The sequence below is a fragment of the Triturus cristatus genome, chromosome 8 (assembly GCF_964204655.1).
Source record: "Triturus cristatus chromosome 8, aTriCri1.1, whole genome shotgun sequence".
NCBI lineage: Eukaryota > Metazoa > Chordata > Amphibia > Caudata > Salamandridae > Triturus > Triturus cristatus.
In genome coordinates this window covers 464,783,838-464,810,134 of record NC_140591.1, presented here as the reverse complement: position 1 = coordinate 464,810,134, position 26,297 = coordinate 464,783,838, and the positions used below count along the sequence as shown (strand labels likewise).

The 26,297-nt window shown below is 48.7% G+C and overlaps 1 protein-coding gene across 2 annotated transcripts in view; it reads left to right on the top strand.

Moving 5' to 3' along the window:
- The window catches only part of KPNA3 (karyopherin subunit alpha 3), a 743,375-nt gene that overhangs the window by 630,277 nt on the left and 86,801 nt on the right, over window positions 1–26,297 (top strand). For both annotated transcript variants that reach the window (XM_085621926.1, XM_085621927.1), the window contains one exon: window positions 15,874–15,965. In XM_085621926.1, coding sequence (XP_085478052.1) covers window positions 15,874–15,965 — 92 coding nt within the window. The remainder of the gene's footprint in view (window positions 1–15,873; window positions 15,966–26,297) is intronic.

Genomic DNA, 26,297 nt, shown 5'->3' with positions numbered 1-26,297 from the left:
ACTGGGCAAGTTTTCCCAATCAAGTATTGCTCAGGGGAAACCAGTGTGTCTCTCACTATAGTGACACTGGCACCTGTATCCCTCAGAGCTTCTATCCTAGTTCCATTAACCCAGGGGTATTTTAAGTATTTCTTTAATTTGGGTTGCCACACAGCTACAGTGGCAAACTCAACTTTCCCTTCTGAAACTAGAACTGCTTCACTGTGCATCCTGATTTAATCGGGGCACACTGCTTATCCCATCTGTAGACATGCCACCCCAGGTGTAGCTGTACTGGTTTCCTTAGGGGCCTTGTTGTGGGGGCAGGATTTATCTACAGTGAAGTGTCCCAACTTCTTACAGTTGTTACACCAGGCCTTTGTGGGATCAAAGTTTTCCCCCCTATAAGGTTGAGGCACATAGGGAGTAGTTTGGGACCCACCCCCCTGAACAGCTTTTTGGGGCCCTTTGGAAGACTCAGACTTTTTATCTTGGGGATTCTCACCACCTTTCCCCTGGGGAGGTTTTGTAACCACCTTTTTCTGGCCACCCCCAGTTGTTGTTCTTGTCACCCTAGTCTTGACCCAGTGGTCTGCCTTCTTTCCCAATTCTTGGGGAGAAATTAGACCTAGGTCTACCAAATGCTAATCCAACTTTTCATTTGTGCAATTACTTAGTATATGTTCCTTCATAAACAAATTGTAAAGTCCAGTAAAATCATGCACATTGTGTCCAGTTAACCAACCATCCCGTGTCTTCACTGAGTAGTCTACAAAATCAATCCAGGTCTGGGTTTTGTGAGCCCCCCTGAATCTAATTCTATACTCCTCAGTAGTGAGCCCAAATCCCTCAGAGTCTTCTTCGTGAGACCATAGGACCCTGCATCTGGCCCAGAGAGGGTCAGAAGCCTGTCTCTGCATTTACCAAGGGACCATCATAAGGATTAAAGAACATACAAACAGAAAAAAGAATCCGAAGATGGCCACCACGCACGTCGACCTCCAGGATACCGACTGACGTCACACAGGGGACGTACCTGGAACCAAATGGTGATCAACAGCGACCAAAACAAGAAGAAAAAAAAACCCAAAGACAAATCCAGACCCAACCACTAGATGGCGGAGTGATGCACATCATGTGAATCCCGAAAACTCTTCAAGCGGCAAAACTACTACTACTGGTAAGTAACCATTTCGTTCTTCGTACTAACCCCAAATTCCTACCGAAGGTAGAATTTGCCTTTCACAGCAAGCAGTCAGTTGAATTACCAGTATTCTTTCCACAACCTGATTCTGTGGCAGAACGAGCTCTACACACCTTAGATTTTAGAAGAGCCCTTTTATATTCCATTGAGAGAACAAAATCATTTAGCTAAACCAAACATTTTGTTGCTTTTGCACCACCACACAAGGGCAATCCTATCTCCAAGTCAGGTATTGCCAAGTAGATTGTTAAATGCATTCAAACTTGTTATGCAAAAGCAAAGAGAACTTTAACTAGGGGGTATCCCCTAGAGGGCATTCCACTCGCAAACTAGGGGCTACTATGGCTTTCTTAGGAAACATCCCCATAGTTGACATTTGTAAAGCTGCAACATGGTCTACACCACATACATTCAACTCCCAACAGTTACAGGATAGCCACCGCTTTGGGAGAATACTGCTGCATAATCTATGCAAAGCATGTGATCTACAGCTCGCAGGCCTCAAACGGATGTTCCTTACCCAGTAAACATCTGTTCTTGGCATGTACAGCTGTAGATTCACATGCACCCATCCGCCTCCCCGGGTACCTGTAACTGTTGCAGTTCTCTTTGTTATACATACATACATACGCGTGGACATGTCTATTCTTTACTACTAACTCCATTCTCACCCTCTGCGGGAAAACAACCTAACAATGGCGTCGATGCCCATGCGCACTATCACCAAAAGGAGGAGTCCACTACCTCGTGACTGGAAAGACTACTTATAAGAAAAACAACTTACAAACCCTACACTAGATGGCAGGAGTATGCAAAGCATGTGAATCAAAGCTGTACATGCCAAAAACATATGTTTACTGGGTAAGTAACATTATCCTTCTGGTGGATGCTCTAGCTTCAGATTCCTCATTACCTGCATGCTGCCTTATTGTGTGGATTTTAGACCTTTGAGAATTTAGAAGTTTGAGTTGAATTTGTTCACTGTCGGATATCTTATCAATATTGTCAGCAACTGACATCTTTTAACTAAGAGTCTTCTCCAAGGTTTGTGAGCCCTTTGTGCCCTTAAAGCTGCCAAAGTTTCTGATTGTAAACCAAAAGAGACTGCATCCATCTTACCTCCAAAAATATCCTGGCCTGCCCTCTAGAAACACAGGAGCCGGATCCCACGCTCTTTAAGAAAAGTTTGCTTACCTTTGCGGAAGCAGTCTCAGAGGAACTTGAGGTATACCCTATACCCAAGAAGCCCAGACCGCTACGGCCACGACCAACACAGCCTCATACACCACCTCCCAACCCATGACCACATCCACCACAGTCGGCGCATACGTCCCCATCACCAGAGGGGTTGCCCCACACATTCTCTTAACTAATTTCATAATAATCAGGACGACATTCAGGGCCCCTTTGACCAGCCACTGCCACTACATTAGGGTGATGACCCATGGCAGAACTATAATTCTGACCCTCTGGAAAGCTGCAACTTGGAGTTTTACTTTAAGCCTTCTCCCCTCCTACAACCCCCGACACGCACCCCCACCCCCGTGGCATACAATGCTCACCATCAAAATTTACAAAGTGTTTAGCAGTGGTCACAGCGAATCTTCGCTGCAGTGCCATCTGTTTTCCCAAATTTCAACAATTCGCTAAAAAAAAGTAGCAGTAGCCCGAAGTGCCTAGCACACACTCAAGTAACACTGTTACTATACATGACAAGGTTCACAGTAAATGCCAAAAACTCATTTTAAATCACAACAAATTGTACTGTTTCTAGGAACGGTGTTACACTCTTACAGGGAAAGTCTACCCAAATCAAGAGAGGGTGATTGTATTTAAAAAGCTACTGCTTCTTTTTTAGATAACACATCCGTTAACTGTAAGAACAATAATGACACTGTTGTGGATGATTACCTCATGCATATCCTCGTACCTCATGCATAACTGCAGCTGTGCGCTTTACAGGAGGGTCTGGGCAGACAATAGTAATAAGCTGCTTGTCAGTGAGAAGCGGTAGTGTTAGAACTAAGAGTACAGGACAGGCTAACGTGGTGTAACCAAAAACATTTGTCACTGCGCAGGCATTATCCAGGACCCTCGGTTGCACACCCGCCATCGATTTCTTTGCCACTGCAAATAATGTGAAATACCCATGTTTCCCTTCCATTTACCCACACCCCGTGGGCAATGCACTGTGGATCAGTTGGTCAGTGATATTTCCTTTTCCTCCACTGCCTATGATTCTATATGTGGTGTGGAAACACCACCATCTGTAACACATTTTGATGCCACTAAGCAAGACAGCCCTGATTCTCAGCACTTTTGGAACTATCAGTCCATCCACACAAACGGCTTCCCATCTTGTCAGATCTTCTGACAGCCTCAGGGAAATGACTGTTGCAGATTACCTGAGGTCATAATTTGTGCATCTCTGGTTACCCAAGGAGTGCATGCAGTTTCTGCACAAGGCCTGCAAGCCCACTATGTGGGTGTGCTGTGCTGCAAAATGGATCACTTCTTACATTACTGCTTAAGTTAGGACACAGCGGTACAAAAGGGGGTGGTGATGGACAGAGCATCAGAACCAATCAAACACTCACACCCAGTCAACAGATCTGGGTTTGATCCATCACCGTTCTTTAGCCCACTCTGCCACCCCAGTTCAGACATGGCCATATGCAAATCAGTCTGACCCTGTGCCTCATGGGAACAGTCCAGCCCTAACTGCCAAGCCATGCCTTCCCTGGACCGGAAACAAGCTTCCTAGGACCGGTTTCTGGCATTTCAACCGTCTTCAGCCAGGCTTGCTTGAATCCAGTGGCAAAGTGAGCAAGGGACTTGCAGGCTGAGTGTCTTGGTGTAGAACAAAACAGAGTCGACATGGCACACATCCCGTGCTCTCCATGCCACTGGAATCCAGTTATCCTGGCTGAAGAGGGGCTCCATCTTGACGTCTGCAGGCGTGACGTCAGCGAGGTTACATAAGCCCCGCCCTGGCGTGCTGACATCAGTTTTCCTACTTTTCCGCGTGCAACGCGGATACGGATCGTGTCCCTGTCCTGTTTTCAGTCCTTCATTTCACGCTTTGCGTTGTGGGCCAGTGTGCGAATGTCTTTGGGCTTTAAGGCGTGCTCGTCTTGCGCACATCAGATGTCGGTGATGGACCCTCATCCTATTTGCATGTGGTGTTTCGGCGAGCTCCATGATTCCACGGACTGCGACGCTTGCCAGCATCTGAAGCTTAAGTCCCGGCGGGAGTGCCGGATGAAGCTCCTCTCAGCCTGGTTGTCCAGATCTGTATCGTCTCCACGTCCGTCCCCCGCGGAAGGGTCCAAGAATTGCTGCTTCCTATTCCGGCATCACCTGTCACCGACGCCCCTAGGGCGTCGCTCGCCCTCGGTAAGTCTTGTAGTTTGTCTCAGAGGCCTAGTCCCCGCTCTGCGGAGGGCGCAGGTTCTCCGCGGGACATGCGGCCTCATTCGTCAACACCCTACCCGCTGTTTCCTGGTGCCGGTGCGACTAGGGCCCAAATGTAGGCCTATGCTGTGGCTCTGCAGGTTTCCTTGGCCCCTCCCCCTCCACCTCCTCTTCCTGGAACGTCCGCGGATCCCTTGCCTCGTGCGGGGCCTTCCGTGGCATCGCCGGCAGCTCCTGGCTGTTTGGCTTCAGGTTTTGGAGGTGTGGTGTCGTCGGGGTGCAGCCCTACGGGGTTCCCCTCTTCGGCCCACGGCGCCTCTGCCTCGCCGCAAACCCCCAAGACGGTCCCTGTCGTGTCGCGGGAGGTCGCCGGGACTCGTGGCTCACCCCGAGTCCTCCTCGGCCTTCTGGGCAGGCGGCGGCCTTGCCAGAAGCCGAGCTGATGCCGCTCAGGCGCCGAAGGCTGTAGACCCTGGAGGTGCCGCGGGTGCTGGCTAGGGGCCGGGGCGCGTCCCTGGGTCCCTCTCTTCTCTCCACGCAGGCGGCTGCTTCGTCGGAGGTCGAGTCGGCGCCTTTTCGGCATCGTTCTTTCGCTGACCCAGAGCCGGCCCCGCGCCATTGTCCTAGGGTGCAATTGATGGAAGAGGTCGTCTCTGCTTCCTAAATGGCGCTGGTCTACCTCACGCCAGTGCCTGTGGCGGACTCCACGGCGCCGTGCCGGCGTCGGGTCATCGACTCGTCTCCAGAGGCCCCCTCCTCTCCAGAGGTTTGTCAACTTTTTCTCTCTTCTTCCCCGGAGACGGGCCGCTGCGTCGTGGCCTTTTCCCCGGCGTCTTCCAGGGAGGGTTCTTCGCCGTCCCCGCGGCCACAGCCTTCCCCAGAGGCACCTCCGGTCCCCCTCTTGCCTGCAAATCTTCCACCATTCCGGGGCTGGCCATTTCTTCCTCCAGCTGGATTCGGGGATGGCTGGCTTAGTTTACAGCCATCGCCCATGGAGGAATTGCATTCCCCCCACGACGCCCTACGGAGGCGTGTGCAGCCTTTGCCCGGGCCATTTCCATGGCCGCTGGCATTTTGCGCATGGGTGACCCTGCCACCCCATTCCTTACGGACCATTTGCTGGAGGTTCTCCATCAGGGCTCTTATGGACTGGAGCTGCTTCTTCCCTTCGAAGCTTCGCTCCATAATTCTCTTCTGGGGGCCTGGGGGCGTCCTGCCACGGGGGATCTGGTGCCCCAGTCGCTCCGCCACCGTCCTGCTCCGCACGACCCAGTCTGCCTTTCTTTCCACCCTTCTACCCAGGGCCATCTTCTGCAGACTGCTTTTCCTTCCTTACCTTTGGTGGTGTTTCCTTCGTCACGGGAGGCCCGATGGTTAGATTCATGGGGGCGTAACCTCTTCGCTTCCTCTAGTGCTGCTTTGCGAGCGCTCAACACGCTTTGTGTGTTGGCCAGGGCTACTTCCAGCTTGTGGGATTCTGTGGAGTCCCTTCTGTCTTCTGCCTCTCAAGAAGGTGTTGACGTTGATCTGCGGCGCCATGTGGTGGATGGCCGGGAGTTGGCCGCGTTTATTCTTCGTTCGCCCTGGATGTTTCTGATGCTCTCTGCCGCACAATGGCCAGTTCAGTAGCTCTCCATCTCCATGCTTGGCTGAGGGATTGCGTTTTCCCTGAGAATGTGAGGGAGCGTCTCGTTGACCTGCCCTTTGATGGGGTGCTTTTGTTTAACACCCATGCAGATGCCGCCATTCAGAGGCTCCTTGCGGGGCTCCGTCCTCCTCCCCCTCCGTAAACTTGACTTGTCGGTCCTCAGCTACTTTATGGGCGGCGTTATCCTGCCCCTTTTTTCGAGGGTCTAGTGGTCCGGTTGGACCGTCTGGACAGTCTGTATCTTCTGTGTGGGTTGACGTGCCTTCGGGGTCCTTAGGTTGACCCCTTTGTACTGTTGGCTGCTGGTACAGCCCCTTCGAATTTGTGGTTCTTTGGTTGTGGTCCACCCATATGTGTCCTCAGGTAGGGCTTTCTGTGTGTTTTTTGATTGGCTGATTGACAGGCTGTCTGTGGTTCCATCTGCAGATCCTTTATGTTCTGTCCTCTGCTGCGGGAATTTTCCCTAAGGGGTGTTCCCATGTATTAGTGGGACGTATCATACCCTATGTGGGGTACTTGTAGCTATTTCATAGCTCTGTCCTGCGCTGGGAAGGTATGGTTGCCCCTTTTTTCGGGTTCCCTACCTTTCATGGCATCACTGTATTCCGATGGTGCGGTCTCTTGTATCTTGTCCGGGCGCAGCTTGCACTGCTCTGGGTTCCGTAATTCTCGGTGTTCACTACATCGCTTGACAGTTTGACATGCTGTCTATGGTGTCGTGTTGTGGCGTTTCCGCCTTCCTGTCCGGTGTATCGGCCTGGTCCTCTATCTGGTGTTCCAGGGGGTCTGGGTTTCTCCTGGCTTTCCTGTGTTCCGTTTGACGGCTTGGTTGTTCCTCCATGTCTTCCCCCTTTTCCTCTTATTGCTGGTTTAATTTCTCTTCGTGGGTCGGTGTGTGTCAATTGACCGATCCTCCTTTGGGGTGGTTCTGCATTTTCCTGGCCTCTGCCCTCGGCCTGTGCTTGGCTTGTTCTGGGTGCACTGCTCCATGGTGCTGTCCGCTGTGCACGCTGTGCTGTCCGCTGTGCAGGCAAGGCAGGAACGGCTCCACAGCCAAGGAAACGCAGACATAAGAAGAAAGGCACTGGTGCGCAAAGCCGCAGCAGAACAAGAGGCAGGGGCACAAGGTAGCACAACAAGGGCCACGGCGTTGGTCCAGCACAAGTCCGCTGTGCACGCCTACTTGTGCTGGACCAACGCCGTGGCCCTTGTTGTGCTACCTTGTGCCCCTGCCTCTTGTTCTGCTGCGGCTTTGCGCACCAGTGCCTTTCTTCTTATGTCTGCGTTTCCTTGGCTGTGGAGCCGTTCCTGCCTTGCCTGCTTCCTTGCGGCTGATGCCTGTTCAGCTGTCCTCTGTCGCTGTGTTTTCCTATGGAAGGTTCTTTCCTCCTGGGTGCTCCTCTGCGGCTACTAGGGTTTGTGGCCGTTTTACCTTGAATGGGCTTGGGGGTCTCCTGGTCTTCCCTTCGCCTTGCTGGAGCACTGTGTTTCTCCCTACTGGGGAGGTTCTCTCGCAGGCCCTCCTCCCCTTTGGGTATGGCTTGTGTATCTATTCTACGTTAAGGACTCTGCTGCTAGTAGTCTCTATCAGATGTACAAGTTACTTACCTTCGGTAACGATGTATCTGGTAGAGACTATTCTAGCTGCAGATTCCTTCACGGCCCGCCCTTCCTCCCCGTTCTGCGAGAACCTTTAGTTTGGTTTTCTGCACTCACCTCCCTCCGGGTGGCTTGTCTCCTGTGGGTGTCCGCTTCACTTCTGCCCGGACAGGATACTTTGTTCTGCTTGATTGTTCCACCCCTTCCCTTAAGATACATGGTTGGTTGGTTCATGTGTGCTTCTGCATCCCTCCACCCTGCTTTTTCTCCAGTGTAGGGGCCTGCTTTTACTCTTCTCCGTTTTACTTACTTGGGGTTTCTGCTTCCCGTGCTGTCCTCTGAGTTGGGGGGTCTTTTTGCCTGTATCTCGGTCTTTTTGCTCCTTTCAGGGGATACGGCCCTCCTTGATGGTGTCGTCTGGGGGTGAATTGCTGTTCCTCCTTTGTTTCGGGCTTGTTGCCCTTCACAGTTGTGGATCGTGATTGCAGTCTCTCCCTTTCCCCCTCCCCCCCCCTGCTTCTGCCTCCAGGAAGGATGTTGCCTTAGCTTGCAAAGGTGTTACTCAGAGCGGTGTTCTGCTCCTTCACTGTTATGTATTTCACCGCTATGGCTTTTTGTGCCTTCGTGCATGGCCCTTTTCTAACTGGTGCTGTTCCTCACCTTTCGTTTCTCTCTTTTCTGTTTCACTGATTTTTCGCACATTGTTCCCACACTCTCCACAGTTTTGTTTGTGATGGCTCCGTGTTGTGGCGCGGAAAAGTTCTCCAAAGAAAACTGATATCAACGCGCTGGGGCGGGGCTTATGTAACCTCGCTGACGTCACGCCCGCAGACTACGTCAGGGCGGAGTCGCGTGGTACCAGCGCGCAGAGATGCTGGGGCAAAGAAAGTTTTCCGGGTCCAGTCTCACGCCTGGAGATAATTCTACGTTAAGGAATCTGCGGCTAGAATCGTCTCTACCAGATACATCGTTACCAAAGGTAACTTGTACTTCAGTGGCAATGGCTGCATATATGCAAAATGTGAAGGCATTCATAGTGGGCTTAAAAAGATTAATCTGTCCAAGGGCTCCTCTGGTCCCTACGTGGAACCTTAATATGGTGCTTGGGTGGCTCATGGGTCTACCTTTTCAGCCGATACCCTATTGTGCAAAGCTTTACGTTTCTTCCAAAGTGAGCATCTGATTCCAAGTACTTCGCCAAGAAGGGACATTTAGTTGCATACTCTAACTATGGAAGAAACTTTCATCTACACAGCAATAGTAATCCCTAGGACTAGTCCCTGGTGCCTTCCCAGTGTGGTTTCCCCTTTCCATGTCAGTCCAGCCATAAAGCTACCAAGTTGCTTTCTACACCCACAGTCTGTAGTTGAAAGAACACTACGCTCATTAGATGTTAAAAGGGCCCTAATATTTTACATAGACAGAACAAAGTCCATCTCCAAAACAGCACTTACTAAATCCCACTTGAGAAACCCATTTCAGACTGATTCAGCAAGGTGGATAGTCCAGTGTATAAGTCTGCTATACAAAGCAAAGCATTTCTTGTCTTCTGTGCCAAGGGCGCATTCCACGAGAAAGCAAAGGGCTGCAATGGCTTGCTTGGGTAACACACCACTTGCAGACATGCAAAGCAGCTACTCTAACGTTACACACTTTTACTAAACACTGTCAGAATATTCAAGCCCATCAGGAGCCAAAAGTTAGCTTACCTGCTTCAAACCTTGTTTCACGCATCTGACTTATCCCGCTAGCCACCTGCTGTAGATGCTGATCATGTAATCTACAGCAACACAGGCTAAAAATGGAAATGTTACTTACCTTGAAACAATCAGTTTGTAACTTGTAGTGCTGTAGATTCACATATGCCCCCTCCTTTCCCCCGGATGCGAGTCAGTGCATCGGATGCATTTTTCTTTTCCTTGCACAATGTATCAGTTGCCCATAACTTTCAGCTACACCTTTTACTTAATGCAAACGCCTGTTGTGGATGCGGTGGTCAGTGAAACAGTCTAAGATGGAGTCTTCGCCCTAGTGTTTTGGAGGGGTCATGAGGCCTCTTGTTAACTAACCCTTCATTTAACGAAAACAACTTGCAGACATCTGAGCTCAACACTACATGGCAGGAGTGTGCAAACCATGTAAAGCTACAGCACTGTAACCTACAAACCGGTCATTAGAGTAACATTTTCCTTAGCACTCTTCAAGACGGTAGTTTGTTTTTTTGCACTATGTCTTGAGTTCTTCAAATTCTGCAGAAGAAAAGCTTCTGGTTATGTGGCGATTGAAGATTGTAATTGGCTGGCAGAGGTGAATTCCTATGTGTAAACGTACTGACAGGACATTTCTGAAGAACCACTGTTGACTTGGGTTGTTCATATGGTGACGTTTCATTTTGGTTTGGTTGCAGTCTGATATTGTGTATTATCATGGGGTTGGATACACAATTGTCTGAGTAGTTGATACTGCGAGTTAAGCCCAAGTTCAATGTGTTGCCTTCTGAGTGAGCGGGTGAGTAAATTAGTTGAGCAAAGGCTAGAGACTAACATTCCAAAAATGTTAATGGACTTTTTATTTTTGGCAAATCTACCCATATGTCGAGCATCATAGCTCTTTGTGATCGAGCATGGGTCGAGAATGAAAAATGCACAATTTCCTTAATGAAGGGATTGTTTTATCCCAGTTTCTGTTATATTGATGTAATGGTAGATTCTTTTTTGCACTGAGATCCTTTTTATTGTAATCCCAGTATCTCCGTACCTGTCACTGACTGGTATGTAGTACCACTCCTCTACCTTTACCAAAATATATATTTTTTCGTTAGATTTTTAAAGTATGGTAGCTAAAGTGTAATGCGAAGTGGCTGTATAATAAGGGAACGTGGGCTATAACACCAAGGAAACTTGAGTGGTTTGTAGTTAGGCTTGGATAATCTAGCACAGTTGTGCTGCACCCACTTTGTGACTGATCATGTGAATTTCAGAATTGAAGTTAAAATGTAGGACCTACACAGTAATGTCTGCAGTACCTTGTGACGGTGGGTGCCCCTTAGTTGGCTTGTGGACCTGTGATGGCCTGACCCGGTGGTTTGGGATAGAGGTTTGTTGACCAGCAGGCTTTTTCTAATGGTTAGGAGCAATGTGTCCTTTTAAATTGGTTGATAGAAAGTCTAAGGTTGCCAAGAACGGGCTGGAACATCCCTTTGATGTGATGAAAGGATTTAGTCTTCAGCCTGAACTAGCATTGGTAGCACACCCATCATTTATTCTTTGTGACTGCACATGTTGTAAATCAGCCTAGAAACAGGAAAGATGCCTATGACCTGCTTGCATCCTTACACTTGTCTTATTGTCTTTGTCTGTACTCTATTTCTATTGTTTTTTGTTTTGTGTGGTAACCCACATTTCTCTGTTAAATCTTAGAATTGTCTACAAAAGTTTTGTTAAAGTTAGTATCACCAGACAAAGAGCAGATCAGTTCTTTGTTTTCATATCTGGACTGAAAGGAGTGATCTGCAAATATACTTTCGGGGAAATTGGAACATTTCTTAAATCTACGTTCAGGCATTGTTGAAGATGATTTTGGGAGGATAAAGGATTTTCCCCACAAGTCAATCCCTTTTAAGTTTCAGTGCTTTAGAGGTTTGTCAGATGTACTCTGCTTGAGGACGTGGCATGCAGGATCATTAATATTAAGATCCCATTGTAGTGGCTGGCTTAGAATATGGTGCACACTTATTTAAGTGAAGCACCCTGCACTAATCCAGAAACCCTTATGGTGTTTGTAGTGGTCTTAGACTACCATAGAAAGCTCTCTAAGTGGTCGCTGTGGAGAGCAGCCTTCAGGCATAGTCCAGAAGGGTGTTGAGCAGCTTGTTGTACGAGAACTAATCATGTAGTGTAGGTTAAACGGAAAAAGAACCACACCGTGTACTTATTAAAATAGTTATGTTTATTATACACACTCACTAACATATTGGTATATCTCCTACTCAGAGATATGAACACAATACACACCATATTTCAAAAGAAAACTGGTAAGCACAAATACACGATGGTCTCCAGGGGGAGGCCAAACCATCTACTAGAGAAGTGGAATGCGAAGTGCAACCAATGTCGGGACTTGACCCAGAAGACTCAGAAGAGCCGGGGACCCAAGAAACCACCCAAGGCAAGTACCCAGGAACCCCACAGGCTGTGTGCAGAGTGTAAACACAGCCGCGTACTCAACGCAAGTCAGTGGGGAAGTTGCGGTTGCAGTTTTAAAGAAAGACCCTTCCCAGTGGACCCTGAACAAACCCAGTGGAAGATGGATGATTGGAGAGTCACCCCACCTGTGGATACCCCAGGAACCAGAATACCTACACCAGAGAAGCAGGGTGCATAGTTGCGAAGTGATGTCGGATACCGCTGTAGACCACAATGGAGGGCTTCAGTGAAGATGCCGCTGGTGAAGGTGAAAGAGTCCGGTGGAATCCAAGGATGGATTCTTGAAGAGAAGCACCTTCAAGTAAGAGGGGCAGAGTCTATGCCACTCTGGAGTGACCAGGAGGCACGGAAGACTAATGAGCACCAATGACGGAAGATACAGGAAAGTTGACAATGACCTTGTTTCTGCAGCTGTGAGGACCAGGCAAAACTGTGGAAGACCGGGAGCCGTTCACAAGCTGTCCCACGTCGGAAGTCAAGAATCGGGGTTGTTGTCCTGTAGGAGCACCAACAAGCCTTTGCAGCAGCAACAAATGTGGAAAACGAAGAAGATGCATTGCCGGGACCAGCAAGGTCTAAGAGACTCACCAAATACAGGAGAGTCGGAGCAGGCCCTAGAAAGCAGGGGAGCCAAATGAAGCCAAAGAAGACCCTCGAATTCACAGGCCAATGGCACAGGAGTCGCTAGAGGACTTCGAGCAGCTAACCACAGGGGTTCTGTTCCAGCAGTTCCGCCGAGGGATACTGGCCTCAAACTCAGAGTGAAGACCGTGCAGGCCTCTAGGGAGTTGCAGAATCGCCACCTGTGTTGCTGAGCCTTTCAGAGTCCGTGGGACCTCAGGTGCAGCAGACCGGTCAGCTTTGTTGCGGTGCCTGCAGATGCAGGGGGGTGACTCCTTCACTCCAAAGGAGATTACTTCGAGTGTCTTGGATGCGCACAGGCCTGGAAAAGAACCTGGATAAAGCACAGGCACAGAAGACTGGCAGGACGACGAGACTAGGAGCAGCAGGAGTCTTACTTGGTGCAGTCTTGGTTCCAGACAAAGTCCAACGAAGTCCAAGGTGCCCAGATGGGTGAAGTGGAAGTGATTTTGGATCTGAATCTTGTCCCACGACGAATCTGAAGAGCCACCCACAGGTAATCCCTTAAGTACCGTAAGGAAAGGGTTGGGACGATTCAGGGTTCCCTCACAGAGGAGGGGCTGGACAGAGGGGAGGATACTCTCACGTCCTTTGTCCAGTTTTGCAGCAGAGCGGGAGCCAACGGTTCCTTGAACTAGTTTCAACTGGAGTATGCAAGGAGGACACCAAATGTGCCCTTCAAAGCAGTCGGGTGGTGCTGGCAAGTGCCCCCAGCCCAGTACACTAAGTCCTCTCCGGTAGGTGGTCAGGAAACCTATTGTTCTACGTGCCCCTGCTCAGCAGCAGGAGTGCAGAATCGTCTGTCTGCAGCAGCACTAACTTGCTGTTAGACCATGAAAGTCTGCTACTGTGAATACGGAGAGGCTCCCTAGGGGAGCCACACAGTTCACGGAATCCTACATCCAGCTCTGCAATCGGTGTTGGGGTAGGAGTCCAACATGTTTGATACCAAACATGACCGGTTTCGGTGCAGCCAATATATAGTTAGACATCTTGTAATTGACTTGATATCCACCATAAGTCTAAAATGGCTGACGCACTTAAAAAGCCTGGAGAATCAACTCCTGGGTTTGTAGGGGTGTCCTGCTCATGCAGGGCACCCTCACACTTCTAATCCTGCACCCTGCCTTTAGGATTGAAAGGCCTACCTTAGAAGTGACTTATAGGTTTAAGTGCAGTGACCTCAGATATAAGGAAACTTATATCTGTGGTGAGTGGTGCTAGCACCAGCCCACACAGGCTGCAATGACAGGCCTGCAGTCACAGTTTGAGTGGTCCCTCATGGGTGGCATAATACATGCTGCAGCCCGAGAGACCCCTGGTGTACCTATGCGTCTGGTACCTCAGTACCATATACTAGGGACTCAGAAGGGTGCACTAGTAGCCAATTGGGAAAGTACCAAATTACTTACCATAGTCCAATTTAGGGAGAGAGAATAGTGGCAGGGGTCCTGATTAGCAGGATCCCAGTCCAACTAGTAACACCAGCAAAAAGTGGGTGTAACCATGAAAGCAGATCCTACTTTGCCACACCCATGATCACGAAATCCTTAAAAAAAGCACGTGAGGGTGTCTGTCGACCATGTATCACACCAACATTATCAGCAAAGTCTATAGAGCCACTAAAGAGCATCCTTGTTTTTACAAGATATTTGCAATGTTTGAACTTATGAAAGGACCGTTTTAAGTTTTCTATTTGTTAGTGGGAGGACAATCAAATCTGATCTGCGTTGAACATGTTTTACTTTATTTTTCCCACTGGGGCAATAGTAGTCTGAGCAACCTATGAATGCCCTCTGATACAGATTCAGTGGCATGTTGATATGGAAGCTCTGTATTGTAGTGTTTGCTGTGCATATTTCTTTGTAGTCCATCTGGCTGTTGATCCTATAAGTTTTGTTCCTCCCTGGTTTATCTTATAAGTTACAACTGTATTCCTATTGTAGTTGTGACAGTGGAAGGGGCTTATTGTTGTATTAGAGTGCCTATAAATTGCATCAGTATGTTCATAATCCTTCCAGTATGTATGATGCTAGAGTTTCGAGCCCAATACTCTGTATTATTTTGCTATAAAGATATGTGCTCCTATGGTATAGTTGCAGAATGTTTGGGGATTCCTTATAATGGAGAACCAACAACAAAATATTAACTATGTATAGCTTGTTTGCTCAAAACTACGTATTTTACTATGGTGGTCAAAGTAATGGGAGGCAGTCATCCTTGGTAGTCTAGTTTTTGTTTTGTAGATGGCTGCCCCTCAATCTTATCTGCAGACGTAAATGCATTCTAGTTTTATTAATAGTATTGTGGTTCCTATATCTGACGCCACCTGGAAGGTTCTGATGAGTTGGCTGATCGTGAGGATGAGAACGCTGGTTCAGATGTTGGGCTCAATGCAGGGACGCCAGATCCAGTAAGGCTCTTTTGAGAATCAACTGTGTTCTCAGCTGAGTTTTGGCCTTTCCTTGGTTGAACCTTCTCCAGGTGATCCTGTTTTTTGGGATGGTGGATGTCGTCCATCTGCAACCCTCGCCTTTGATTAGGTTGTAATGGAACAGAGGTTAGTGTCAGTCTTGATAGTTTGGGCTGTCCCCTCGTACATTCAGCTTTCTTTGTGCACAGCATGATGGGCAGTGGGGATCCCAGAAACTTCAGCAACCATTGCCATATTCATATTAGTATTGACATTAATAAAAAGCCCATTACTAAGGAGACGTTACTAGTAAGGTCTTTATCCTGTTTATCTTAATTAAATTAATAAATTATCCTGCCATTCTTACTAGTGAATACATGAAATAGAATACTTTAATAGTGATTATGTTTAAACAAGGTCTTAACTGTTACCAGATAATATGGTAGCAGCATATTCTGTACCTTTGTTAGCCCATTTTAAATAAACAAGCACATTTAGAACGTATACTTAACCCTCTGATTAGACAAAAAAGATTTAAATCAATTAAAATCCAAAGAAAATATTCAGAGGGGTTAATTTTGGGTGATGTTTTTGTAAGGAGAGATGTATTCATACATCTTGCAAGAAAGATTTGACTTGTCTTTTGGAAAAACGTTTTCTCAGGTTTGCATGCATTTCAAAAGTAAGAATGTTACTAGTTGAAAATCGTATGCCTAGAATGTTAATTAGCATTGGAGAACTCAACTTTGTGTTCTGTTTTCTTTATTAGGCTTGGAGAAGATTGAAGCGCTGCAGCAGCACGAAAATGAAGACATCTATAAGCTAGCTTTCGAAATCATAGATCAGTATTTCTCTGGTGATGTAAGTTTGACAGTTGTTTGTTTCCATGAATCATTTCACATTATATACATGCAATTGACTGTTTGTTATTAATGAGGTAAGCCAATTTCCACCAAGTAGTGCACTAGCAAACAATCAACTAAGAATAGCATAAAGAACACATTTGGCTTATCTTTGGAGTTTCTTTTTAGCTATTCTGTCTATATTGTCTAGATAAACACATCTCAAATTTCTTTATAGAAGGCGACTTGTGACTCAACCTAGCAGCCAGTTATAAAGAAAGTATGTAGCCACTAACCTGTAATAACTTTTTACAGTTGAGTTCTGACTTTCACAATGCCTGCTGCCACAGCTAGTAGCTGTTGGTGAAGGCAGGTCAGATCATGGAGCATAATTAAAGCCTCTGTTTAAAGAGAAAAAACAAAATGTTGCTTTTTTTCCTTTCTGCTCTGTTTTTTAGCTGTACAGTGACCAGCAGAAAGGAGATCTTTATGGCGACGTATTCATTCTTTTCAACTCGTTTCGCAATTGTTGTAAAATTAGAATCTTACTGCATATTTCTGCACATTCTGAGCTAGTACGCCTATTTATTCTTTTTTTTTTTTAAATGATTCGAATAGTATTTTGCAAAAAATATGTAACTGTTTGTTCGAGGCATATGGGCTGCAGATCACACACTAGTGCATAGATCGCCATCTGGTGGTGGGCCTGGATGATTACACTTTGTTGTTGTCCTGGAAGAGTCTTTGTATGGTAGATGACTCCTCTGGAGTATAGTGCGTATGGGCATTGACTCCATCTTCAGATTGTTTCTTTTCGCCATCGGGCTCGGATCTGTATGTCGCTCCTGCTCGGTTTAGTTACCGATCTCATTACGACACGCATTCCCTGATTCCTACAGTCGGTATTGTTTTCGATCGAGGCATCCTTATACATGCGTCTTGAACAACCTTCACTTCTTGATTCCGGTGATCGTCGAGGGCCGTCGGGCCCAACTGTGCCATTGGGCCTTCGGCTCATGGAAAAAACACCATTCAAGAAGTGCCCTCAATGTGGACACAAATTCCCCACACTGATCTACATGAGATGTGCAATCTGTGCTTGTCCCCAGAGCACGAAGGCCGAGATTGCCAGGCCTGTGCTTCGTTCCGGTCGAAAAAGACAATCCAAGACCGTCTAGCTCAGAGTCTTGGCACAATCGTCTTCACCGGCACCAAACACCCTCGTCCAGGAGAGTCCAGTCCAATCAGAGTCCAAAGAAGAAGAAAAGCAGGTGACGTCATCGTTTCCGAAGCAGAGAATTCAGCTTCCGGAGCCGACGAGCAGGCAGAAGATGACTATCCCCTTCCAGCTGGTCAACCGGTCGTAAGTACAGACATCGACCATCTTGAAACCCCCACACCGGTTGAGGCTTCGGTTCCACCTCCGGGCCCAGGTGCACACCGATCACAAACTTCTGATGCCCCGCAGTCAGGCCCGGCAACGAAGACTTCCAAAAAGCCTTTAGGTGACTCGGGCTTGAGTCAGCCTCCAGTCAGTCCCGATAAACAGAAGATTCTCAAACCGAAAGTGAAACCTATACAAACTCCGGCACCGAAGCAAACTTTGGCACCTAAACCGGTCGAACCGAAGCCCAGTCCGGCACCGAAGCAAACTTCGGCACCTAAAACTGTCGACCCGAAACACGCTTCGGAACCAACAACTCCGGATCGGAGATTTTTTTCAGATCCGAAGAAAAAACTCTAACCGAAAAAAAGCTTCTGACCGCAAGTCTTCGGAACCGACACCACAATCTACTCCTAAGACTGTACTAAACATTGCTAAACTCAGCAAACAACTCGATCCCAAACATGACAAGCCGGTTCCGAGAAAGGATTCTTCCATAGAAGAGCTTTTCCGTCCAGATCCAAAGCAAAAGACTCTTCTTATTCATCCAAAGACTGGACATATAACCACTGTACCTTCTAAACGAAAACTGGAACCTCCTCCCACACCTTCAGTCCCTCTCAAAAAACATGCTCAAACTTCTCCCATAAGAGTACCTTCACCACTTCCAGAAGTGCCAGACCCTTACATTTCCCCCACACACACCACTCATCCCACACAGCCCTGCACCAGCAGATAACCATGAGGATGATAATTCTGGGGGGGCAGAAGATGAGCAACCCTTAGATGATCCAGATGATATTACTGGCCCATCAGATGATCCTTGGGAAGACTACAATGCACCAGATGCCCCAGATCTACCCCAAGATGACGCATACCCTTCTAGGCCATCTCCTCCAGATGACACCATAGGGTTCACACAACTCGTTCACAGAGCAGCAGCCTTTCATGGGGTCGATCTCCATACTGATCCAGTGGATGACTGCTTCCTTATGGACACATTATTACCCTCTCATAAGACCACAACCGTCTTACCAATGCTTAAAGGGGTTATAAAAATCGCACCAGACATATTTAAAGATCCCATCAGGGCCAGGGTAATTATTCCCAGTTTGGAGAAAAAGTACAAAGCCGCTCCAACTGACCCAGCCTATATCAAGGGCCAACTACCATTAGACTCTTTAGTGGTCTCCAACGCACGAAAAACAGAACTCTCAGAAAACAAGGGGCGCTCCACCCCCTGATAAAGAATCCAAACTCTTAGATGCTTCAGGCAAACGTATGACATCTCAAGCAGCCAACGTCTGGAGAATCGCCAACACCCAAGTTCTGTTGGCAAAATACGATATGGCTCACTACGATGAGCTTGAAACCCTTGTACAACATCTACCAGACAAATACAAGAACAGGGCTACTGATTTGATACAGGAAGGGAAGGTCATTACTAACACTTCCATCCATTGTGCTCTAGATGCTGCTAACACAGCCTCAACGGCAATAAATACCGGCATACTTTTACGCAGGCATGCCTGGCTGCGCATTTCTGGTTTCAAACCAGAAGTACAAACCAGTATTCTCAATCAATCATTTGACCAACATCTGTTTGGTCCCACGGTTGATACCTCTCTCGAAAAAATGAAAAGGGACACTGACACTGCAAAATCCGTGGGAGCTTTACAAAATCAAACTCCCAGAGCGTCCTTTCGTCGCTCCTCGTACAGGGGCGCCTCAACAACTTTTTGTACCAATACTGCCTCCTCTTCTTACAAAACTCCCACCCAATCCTCGACCAATAGAGGTTAATACAGAGGAGGATACAGAGGCAACAGTACTAAAGCTAGAGGCAGAGGTAACAACACCCGTACCACCTCCGCCCCCAAGCAGTGACTTCCCCTCCCCCAGACCATTCCACTCCTGTCGGGGGGGGGGGGGGGGGGAGATTACAATAGTTCCTTCCTGTCTGGAACTCCATCACAACAGACAGGTGGGTGAGACAAATTATTCAGTCAGGTTATTGTCTGGAGCTCACTTCCACTCCAACAATACCACCCAGACAGCGTCCCATGTCAAAAGAGCATCTTGCACTCCTAAAACAGGAGGTTGACGCTCTACTGCACAAACATGCAATAGAACCAGTTCCACTACACCAGCAAAACAGGGGTTTACTCTCTATTTCCTTATCCCCCAAAAGGATGGCTCCCTCAGACCTATACTGGACCTGAGACCCCTGAACCCTTACATACAGTCAGACCACTTCCATATGGTCACATTACAGCAGGTCCTTCCTCTGCTAAAACAAGGCGATTTCCTTGCTACTCTAGATCTCAAGAACGCCTACTTTCACATTCCCATTCACCAAGCTCACAGAAAGTACCTTCGGTTTGTAGTGGACAGTCAACATTACCAATTCGAAGTCCTCCCTTCGGAGTTACTACAGCACCCCGAGTCTTCACAAAGTGTCTCGCGGTAGTAGCAGCACACTTGAGAAGGGAAACCATCCATGTCTTCCCATATCTGGACGACTGGTTAATAAAAGCCAAGTCATACCAGCAATGCGTCCAGCACACACACAAGACCATTCACCTCTTACACAAACTCGGATTCACTATAAACAAAACAGTCGCACCTCCAACCATCCCGGTCTCAACAGTATCTAGGTGCCACAATAGACACCTCCAAAGGACTTGCATCCCCCAATCCAATAAGAATACAAAGCATGCAAGCTCTTATACAAAATTTCAACCGCAACACTCACTACCAGCTTGAGTGTTCATGCAACTGATTGGAATGATGGCCTCTTGCTTTTTCGTAGTACCGCACGCAAGACTCCAGATGCGCCCCCTGCAAGAGTGCTTAGCAAGCCAGTGGAACCAGGCTCAAGGTCAACTAACAGATCTGGTGGTGATGGACGGCCAGACACATTGCTCTCTGCAGTGGTGGAAGCAGTATGCAGTATGACTGCCATCTACTACATTCAAAAACAGGGACAAACACACTCCTTACAGCTCTCCCGGATGGCGCAGAGCATATGGAGGTGGGCCATTCCTCAAAACATCTACCTACTAGCAGAGCATCTACCAGGAGTTCAAAATCAGGTTGCGGATTTGTTGAGTCGTCAGACAAAAGATTCACGAGTGAGAACTTCATCCACAAGTTCTTCAACCTTTCTTTCAAGTATGGGGACAGCCACAAATAGACCTGTTCACCACACACCTAAACTCTAAATGCCCAAGCTTCGCTGCCAGGGATCCACACTCATTGTCCAAAGGCAATGCAATATGGATGAGTTGGTCAGGCAGATTTGCGTACACTTTTCTGCCTCTCCCACTCATTCAGTTATTGGTGCGCAAGCTGCAGCAACACTCCCTCACACTGATTCTCATTGCACCAACAAGGGCAAGGCAACCGTGGTACACACCCTCTACTGGAACTCTGTGGTATCACACCAAAAACTGCATCTCTCACCACATCTGTTAACACAGAACCATGGAGAGATCATGCATCCGGACCCCATGCAGCTCAACCTGGCGATTTCGCTCCTGAGGTCTTAGAATGTGGGTATCTCAACCTCCCACCTGATTGCATGAACGTTATCAAAGAAGCTAGACATCCCAACACTAGAGCTTGCTACTCAGCTAAATGGAAAAGATTTGTGATATATTGCACCAGTAACATCAACCCGCTAGATATTTCCATCCAGAACATCATATGCTACTTGCTGCATCTCCACAAATGCAGTTTAGCATACTCCTCAATCAGGTTACATCTTGCTGCTATAGCAGCTTACCTTCAAAATAGACAGCATCTATCATTATTCAAAGTTCCTGCTATCAAAACCTTCATGGAAGGTCTCAAAAGAATAATTCCTCCCAGGGTACCACCCTCCCCTGTATGGAACCTCAACATTGTTCTCACCAGGCTCATGGGTCCTCCATTTGAACCTTTGCATAACTGTGAATTACAATTTTTTTCATGGAAAGTTGCTTTTCTAGTAGCTATTACATCACTCAGAAGGGTGAGTGAGATCCAGGCACTAAGAATTCAAGAACTATTCTTGCAACTCCATCACAACAAGGTGGTTTTAAGGACCAATCCCAAATTCCTTCCAAAAGTCATTTCACCATTACATCTCAATCAGTCTGTTGAGTTGCCAGTATTCTTCTCCCAACCTCAAACAGTTGCTGAGAGAGCTCTCCATACATGAGATGTTAAAAGAGCTCTCCGCTATATTGATAGGACAAAGCCATTTTGTAAAACAAAGCAGCTTTTTGTATCCTTTTCTCCTCCACACAAAGGTAATCCCATTTCAAAAACCGGGATTGCTAGGTGGATTGTTAAATGCATTTAAGTTTTTTACCAAAAAGCAAATCGCACTCTATCCATTCCCCCTAGGGCTCATTCCACCCGTAAACTCCATTCCTTAGTCCTGGAGTAATCTAAAGTTTTGCAGCGTGAATCTTTCTGGATTCACTATGCTGTGCATTATTCCGCGATCTTGTGGTTAGGTCCGGATTCGTAGTCTTTTCTTTGTTTTTTTTTTTGGTTTTTTTGTAGCCCAGGTGGGCGTCGACGTCCACCATTTGGTGCACCTCCCGTGACGTCGTCGTGCTTCCTGCGGAAGTCCCACCTTTGGGGCGCCATCTTCAGATTCTTTTTTCCGCCGTTGGGTCTGGATCGTCATCGGGAAGCTCCAGAAATTCACTCGGAGGAAGAAGGAAGAAAAGCGAGTTTCATCGATAGAATCAAGAGAAGACATCAGGAATAGAACAGATTTCATCAGGAGCGCGAAGAAAGAGGACCAGCGAACCTTTTTTCTTCGACAGCCTTGGAGAATGCACGCTCAGAGACCCTGAGCGAAATGGACAAGACGCCATTCAAGTTCTGCCCAAACTGCCACCACAAGTTCGCGCAGAAAGACCAGCATCCGGTCTGCAACCTCTGCCTACCGGTGGATCACCAGAGTATCGACTGCAACGCCTGCTCAGCCTTCGCGCCGAAGACACTCAGGGTGAGAGAGAGGCAGAGAAGAGCCAACGCCAACATGGATGGCAAAGGGAAACCCCCGACACTCTACGAGCTGGGCCTCGACACGGACGACGAGGACAACGTCGCCGAGACAGCCGAAAACTTCACGGTCGTAGAGACCGACAAGAAAAAAGAAGACTAGGTAAGAGAATCGTCGAGCGCAAATCAAAAAACTCCTCAAACACGAGGGTGACTCGAGAAAAACTGAGTCAAGGTCCACGAAGGGAGCCCCGGCGCCGAAAACTTCGACGGCCAAAGGGGGAACTTCGGACAAAAGGCCCAGCGGATCCTTACAAAAGGACTCCCTGGTGCAGAAAGACGCCGAAAGGCAAGGGTCGTCGAAATCATCCCATGAAACTGGCCGATCGACGCAGAAAGAACGTTCGACGTCGACGCAAGTTTCATCGAAGAGACCCGCGGTCGACGCCGAAAGCATCTCCGAAATGGAGAAAAAGAAGAGGCGGCTCGAGGCCGAAATGGAGAACATCCTTCAAAGGAAGAAGGAGTTCGACGCCAAGATGAAGGAATTCAAGATTCCAACGGTTTCATCGGCGGACGTCGTCGAGGTCGAAGACGAGTTCGACGCCGAAGGGCTGACAAGGGATCTCGAGGAAGAAGAGGAGCCCTATTATGAGGAAGAAGCCGAGGAAGAAGACCAACAGTCGTTCTACGAATCGGCGGCATCTACCAGCAACGACGTCGAATGGCACGATCTCGACACCGAAAACCCGGAGGAGGCCGTGGACACGTACCCCTCGAGGCCTTCGCCACCCGACGACATCGGGGTATACAATATGGTGGTGAAGAGCGCAGCAATGGCCTTCGGCGTCAAACTCGACGAGGAGAGGCCGAAAGCTGATTTTCTCGTCGAAACGCTGCTCCCCATCCAGACTAGGAGTCAGTTCCTCCCCATGCTACAAAGCGTGATGAACCAGGGGAGAGAAGCCTTCAAGGAGCCTGCCACCTGCCGGTCGATCACGCCCAGGACAGAGAAGAAATATAAGCACTCCTCCCTGGACCCACCTTACATCAAGGGTAGCGTCACCGCAGACTCCATCATAGCCTCCACGGCCAGGAGAAGGGCCAACGTTCCAGCAACTTCGGGCCCACCTCCGGATAAGGAGAGCAGGAGGATCGACCTCACAGGCAGAAAGGTCGAGAGGAACGCCGCAATGCACTGGCGCATGGCGAATTCGAATGCACTCCTCAATAGACACCAATACCAACACTGGGATGAGATGGGGGAGCTAGTAAAGCACCTCCCCGAAGAATACCGCCAGAGAGCCTCTCACCTGGTGGATGAAGGCAAGAACATCGCCAACTCCTGTATAAAGACGGCGTTGGATGGGGCAGAGACTTCAGCAAGACTCATGGCCATAGGGGTCACAGAGAGGAGGCATGCATGGCTAAGAATCTCGGGATTCAAACCGGAAGTGCAGAACAACATCCTTGGCACCCCCTTCAACGGAGAGACACTGTTCGGAGCAACGGTGGACGAAAAGCTCACCCAGCTCAAGAAGGAAAACGAGACAGCGAGGTCCATGGGGGCCCTACAGCTGAGGGGAATGAGACGAGGAAATCCCTCGAGGAGACCCTACGGTAGGGGTGGAAGCCAACAGGGGACGTCGCACCAGGCGCTCCAGCAAGGTCAGCAGGGCGAAGGTCACGGACAAAGTCAGCAGAAGCAAAGCTGGCAATATCAACCCCGGGGCCAGTCCTTTCGCGGGAGAGGGAACGGACGTGGCCAAAGGAGGAGAGGGGGCGATCAGCCCTCCTCGAAGTGACTCAGCACGCAAGAAGACGCCTACCCTCGTAAGGTCCCCAAGGGTGAGGCGCAAAAAAGTGTCATCAGGGGGAAGAGAAGATTCAAGAGCCTACGAGCATACGTCACCAGTAGGCGGAAGGCTGAGGTTCTACCTTCAGGAGTGGCGGCGTATAACCACAGACAAGTGGATACGGAACATCGTGCAGTACGGATACTGCGTAGACTTGGAGAAAAGACCTCCAAACAGGAAGCCGAAGGGAAGACAGAGATCGGCCCAAGAACTGGCAATACTCAGAGAAGAAACGCGGAAACTCCTACAAAAGGGAGCCATAGAGACGGTGCCGTTCAGGGAACGCAACAAAGGGGTCTACTCAAACTACTTCGTGGTGCCGAAGGTAGACGGAGACCTCAGACCCATACTGGACCTCCGTTACCTAAACAAGTTCATCAGAACGCAAAGGTTCAAAATGACTTCACTGCAGGAGGTACTGCCACAGATAAGAGAAGGGGACTTCATGGTCACCGTGGACCTCAAGGATGCCTACCTTCACATCCCAATAAACAGAAGGCACAAGGGCCTTCTAAGATTCAACATCGAACAGGAACACTACCAGTTCACAACCCTGGCCTTCGGATTAAAATCTGCGCCAAGGGTCTTTACGAAATGCCTGTCGGCGGTAGCGGCACACCTACGAAAGCAGGGAATACACGTATACCCCTACTTGGACGACTGGCTGGTCAAGGCAAACTCACGCGAGAAGTGCGAGAGGCACGCAAAACGCGTAACAGACACCCTCACAAATCTGGGATTTTCCATCCACTGGGGAAAATCATCGCTGGAACCGGAACAGGTAAAGATTTTCCTGGGGGCAAAGATCAACTCCCTCAACAGTACAGTAGTGCCCAGCGACAGGAGGACAGATGCTCTACTGAAGGAGACGCAGCTCTACCAGAAGGGGCGAGCTCTGACAGTGAGGGCGGTGAGCAAGATGATGGGGATGATGGCGTCCTGTATCCAGCTGGTGCCGAATGTACGCCTGCACATGAGACCATTCCAGGAATGGCTGCAACAGCAATGGTCACAAGCAAACGGAAGTTGGGAGGATCTAGTGGTTGTTACGCACGCAGTGCAGGAGGAGATAACTTGGTGGAACAGAGACAACATAACAACGGGGAGAAGCCTGACACCACCAAGCCCAACAATGACCATTACCACGGACGCATCGCAGAAGGGATGGGGAGCGCACATGGACAACCTCAGAGTGAGGGGTCTATGGGCTCCAGCAGACGCGGTCCGCCACATCAACTACCTCGAGTTGAAAACGATACTGTTAGCCCTGAAGGCATTCCAGAGACACCTGTTCGGCCAGAGGGTGTTGGTACAGACAGACAACACCACGGCGATGTTCTACATCAACAAACAAGGGGGGACACAGTCGTTTCCCCTCTCATCCCTAGCTCAGGAGATTTGGAGATGGGCCATACCTCTCAAGATAGATCTACTGGCAATTCACCTGCCAGGGAAGGACAATGTGGAGGCAGACTGGCTGAGCAGACAGACCTCAGCATCACACGAGTGGGAGCTCAATGGCCAGGAAACGGAGAAAATCTTCCAGAGATGGGGGACTCCCACAATAGACCTATTTGCAACACGCCACAATGCGAAATGCCAAAGCTTCGCGTCCAGGCAACCAGATCAGCAATCCAAGGGAAATGCCCTATGGATAAGCTGGTGGAGGACATTTGCCTACGCCTTTCCACCGATACCCCTGTTGCACAGAGTGCTCGACAAGTGCAGAACCAGCAACATGACTCTGATCCTGGTGGCTCCACAGTGGGCGAGGCAGACATGGTTCTCACAGATTCAAGAAATGGCGCAAGGCAATCCGTACAGGTTCGAGAGGAGAAAAGACCTGCTCTCAATGCAAAACGGGGAGGTCCTGCACCCAGAGCCAGAGACACTCAACCTAGCAGCATGGCTCCTGAAGACCTAGAGTTCGCACACCTAAGGTTACCGAAGAGCACTATGCGAGTGCTACGGGAGGCAAGGAAACCTACGACAAGAAAGTGCTACAGCGCAAAGTGGAAGAGATTCACGGTGTGGTGCAGGAAAAAGGGCCTGCAAAACAGAATGACAAGAGACTCAACTGTGCTGAGGTACCTCACACACCTTCTAA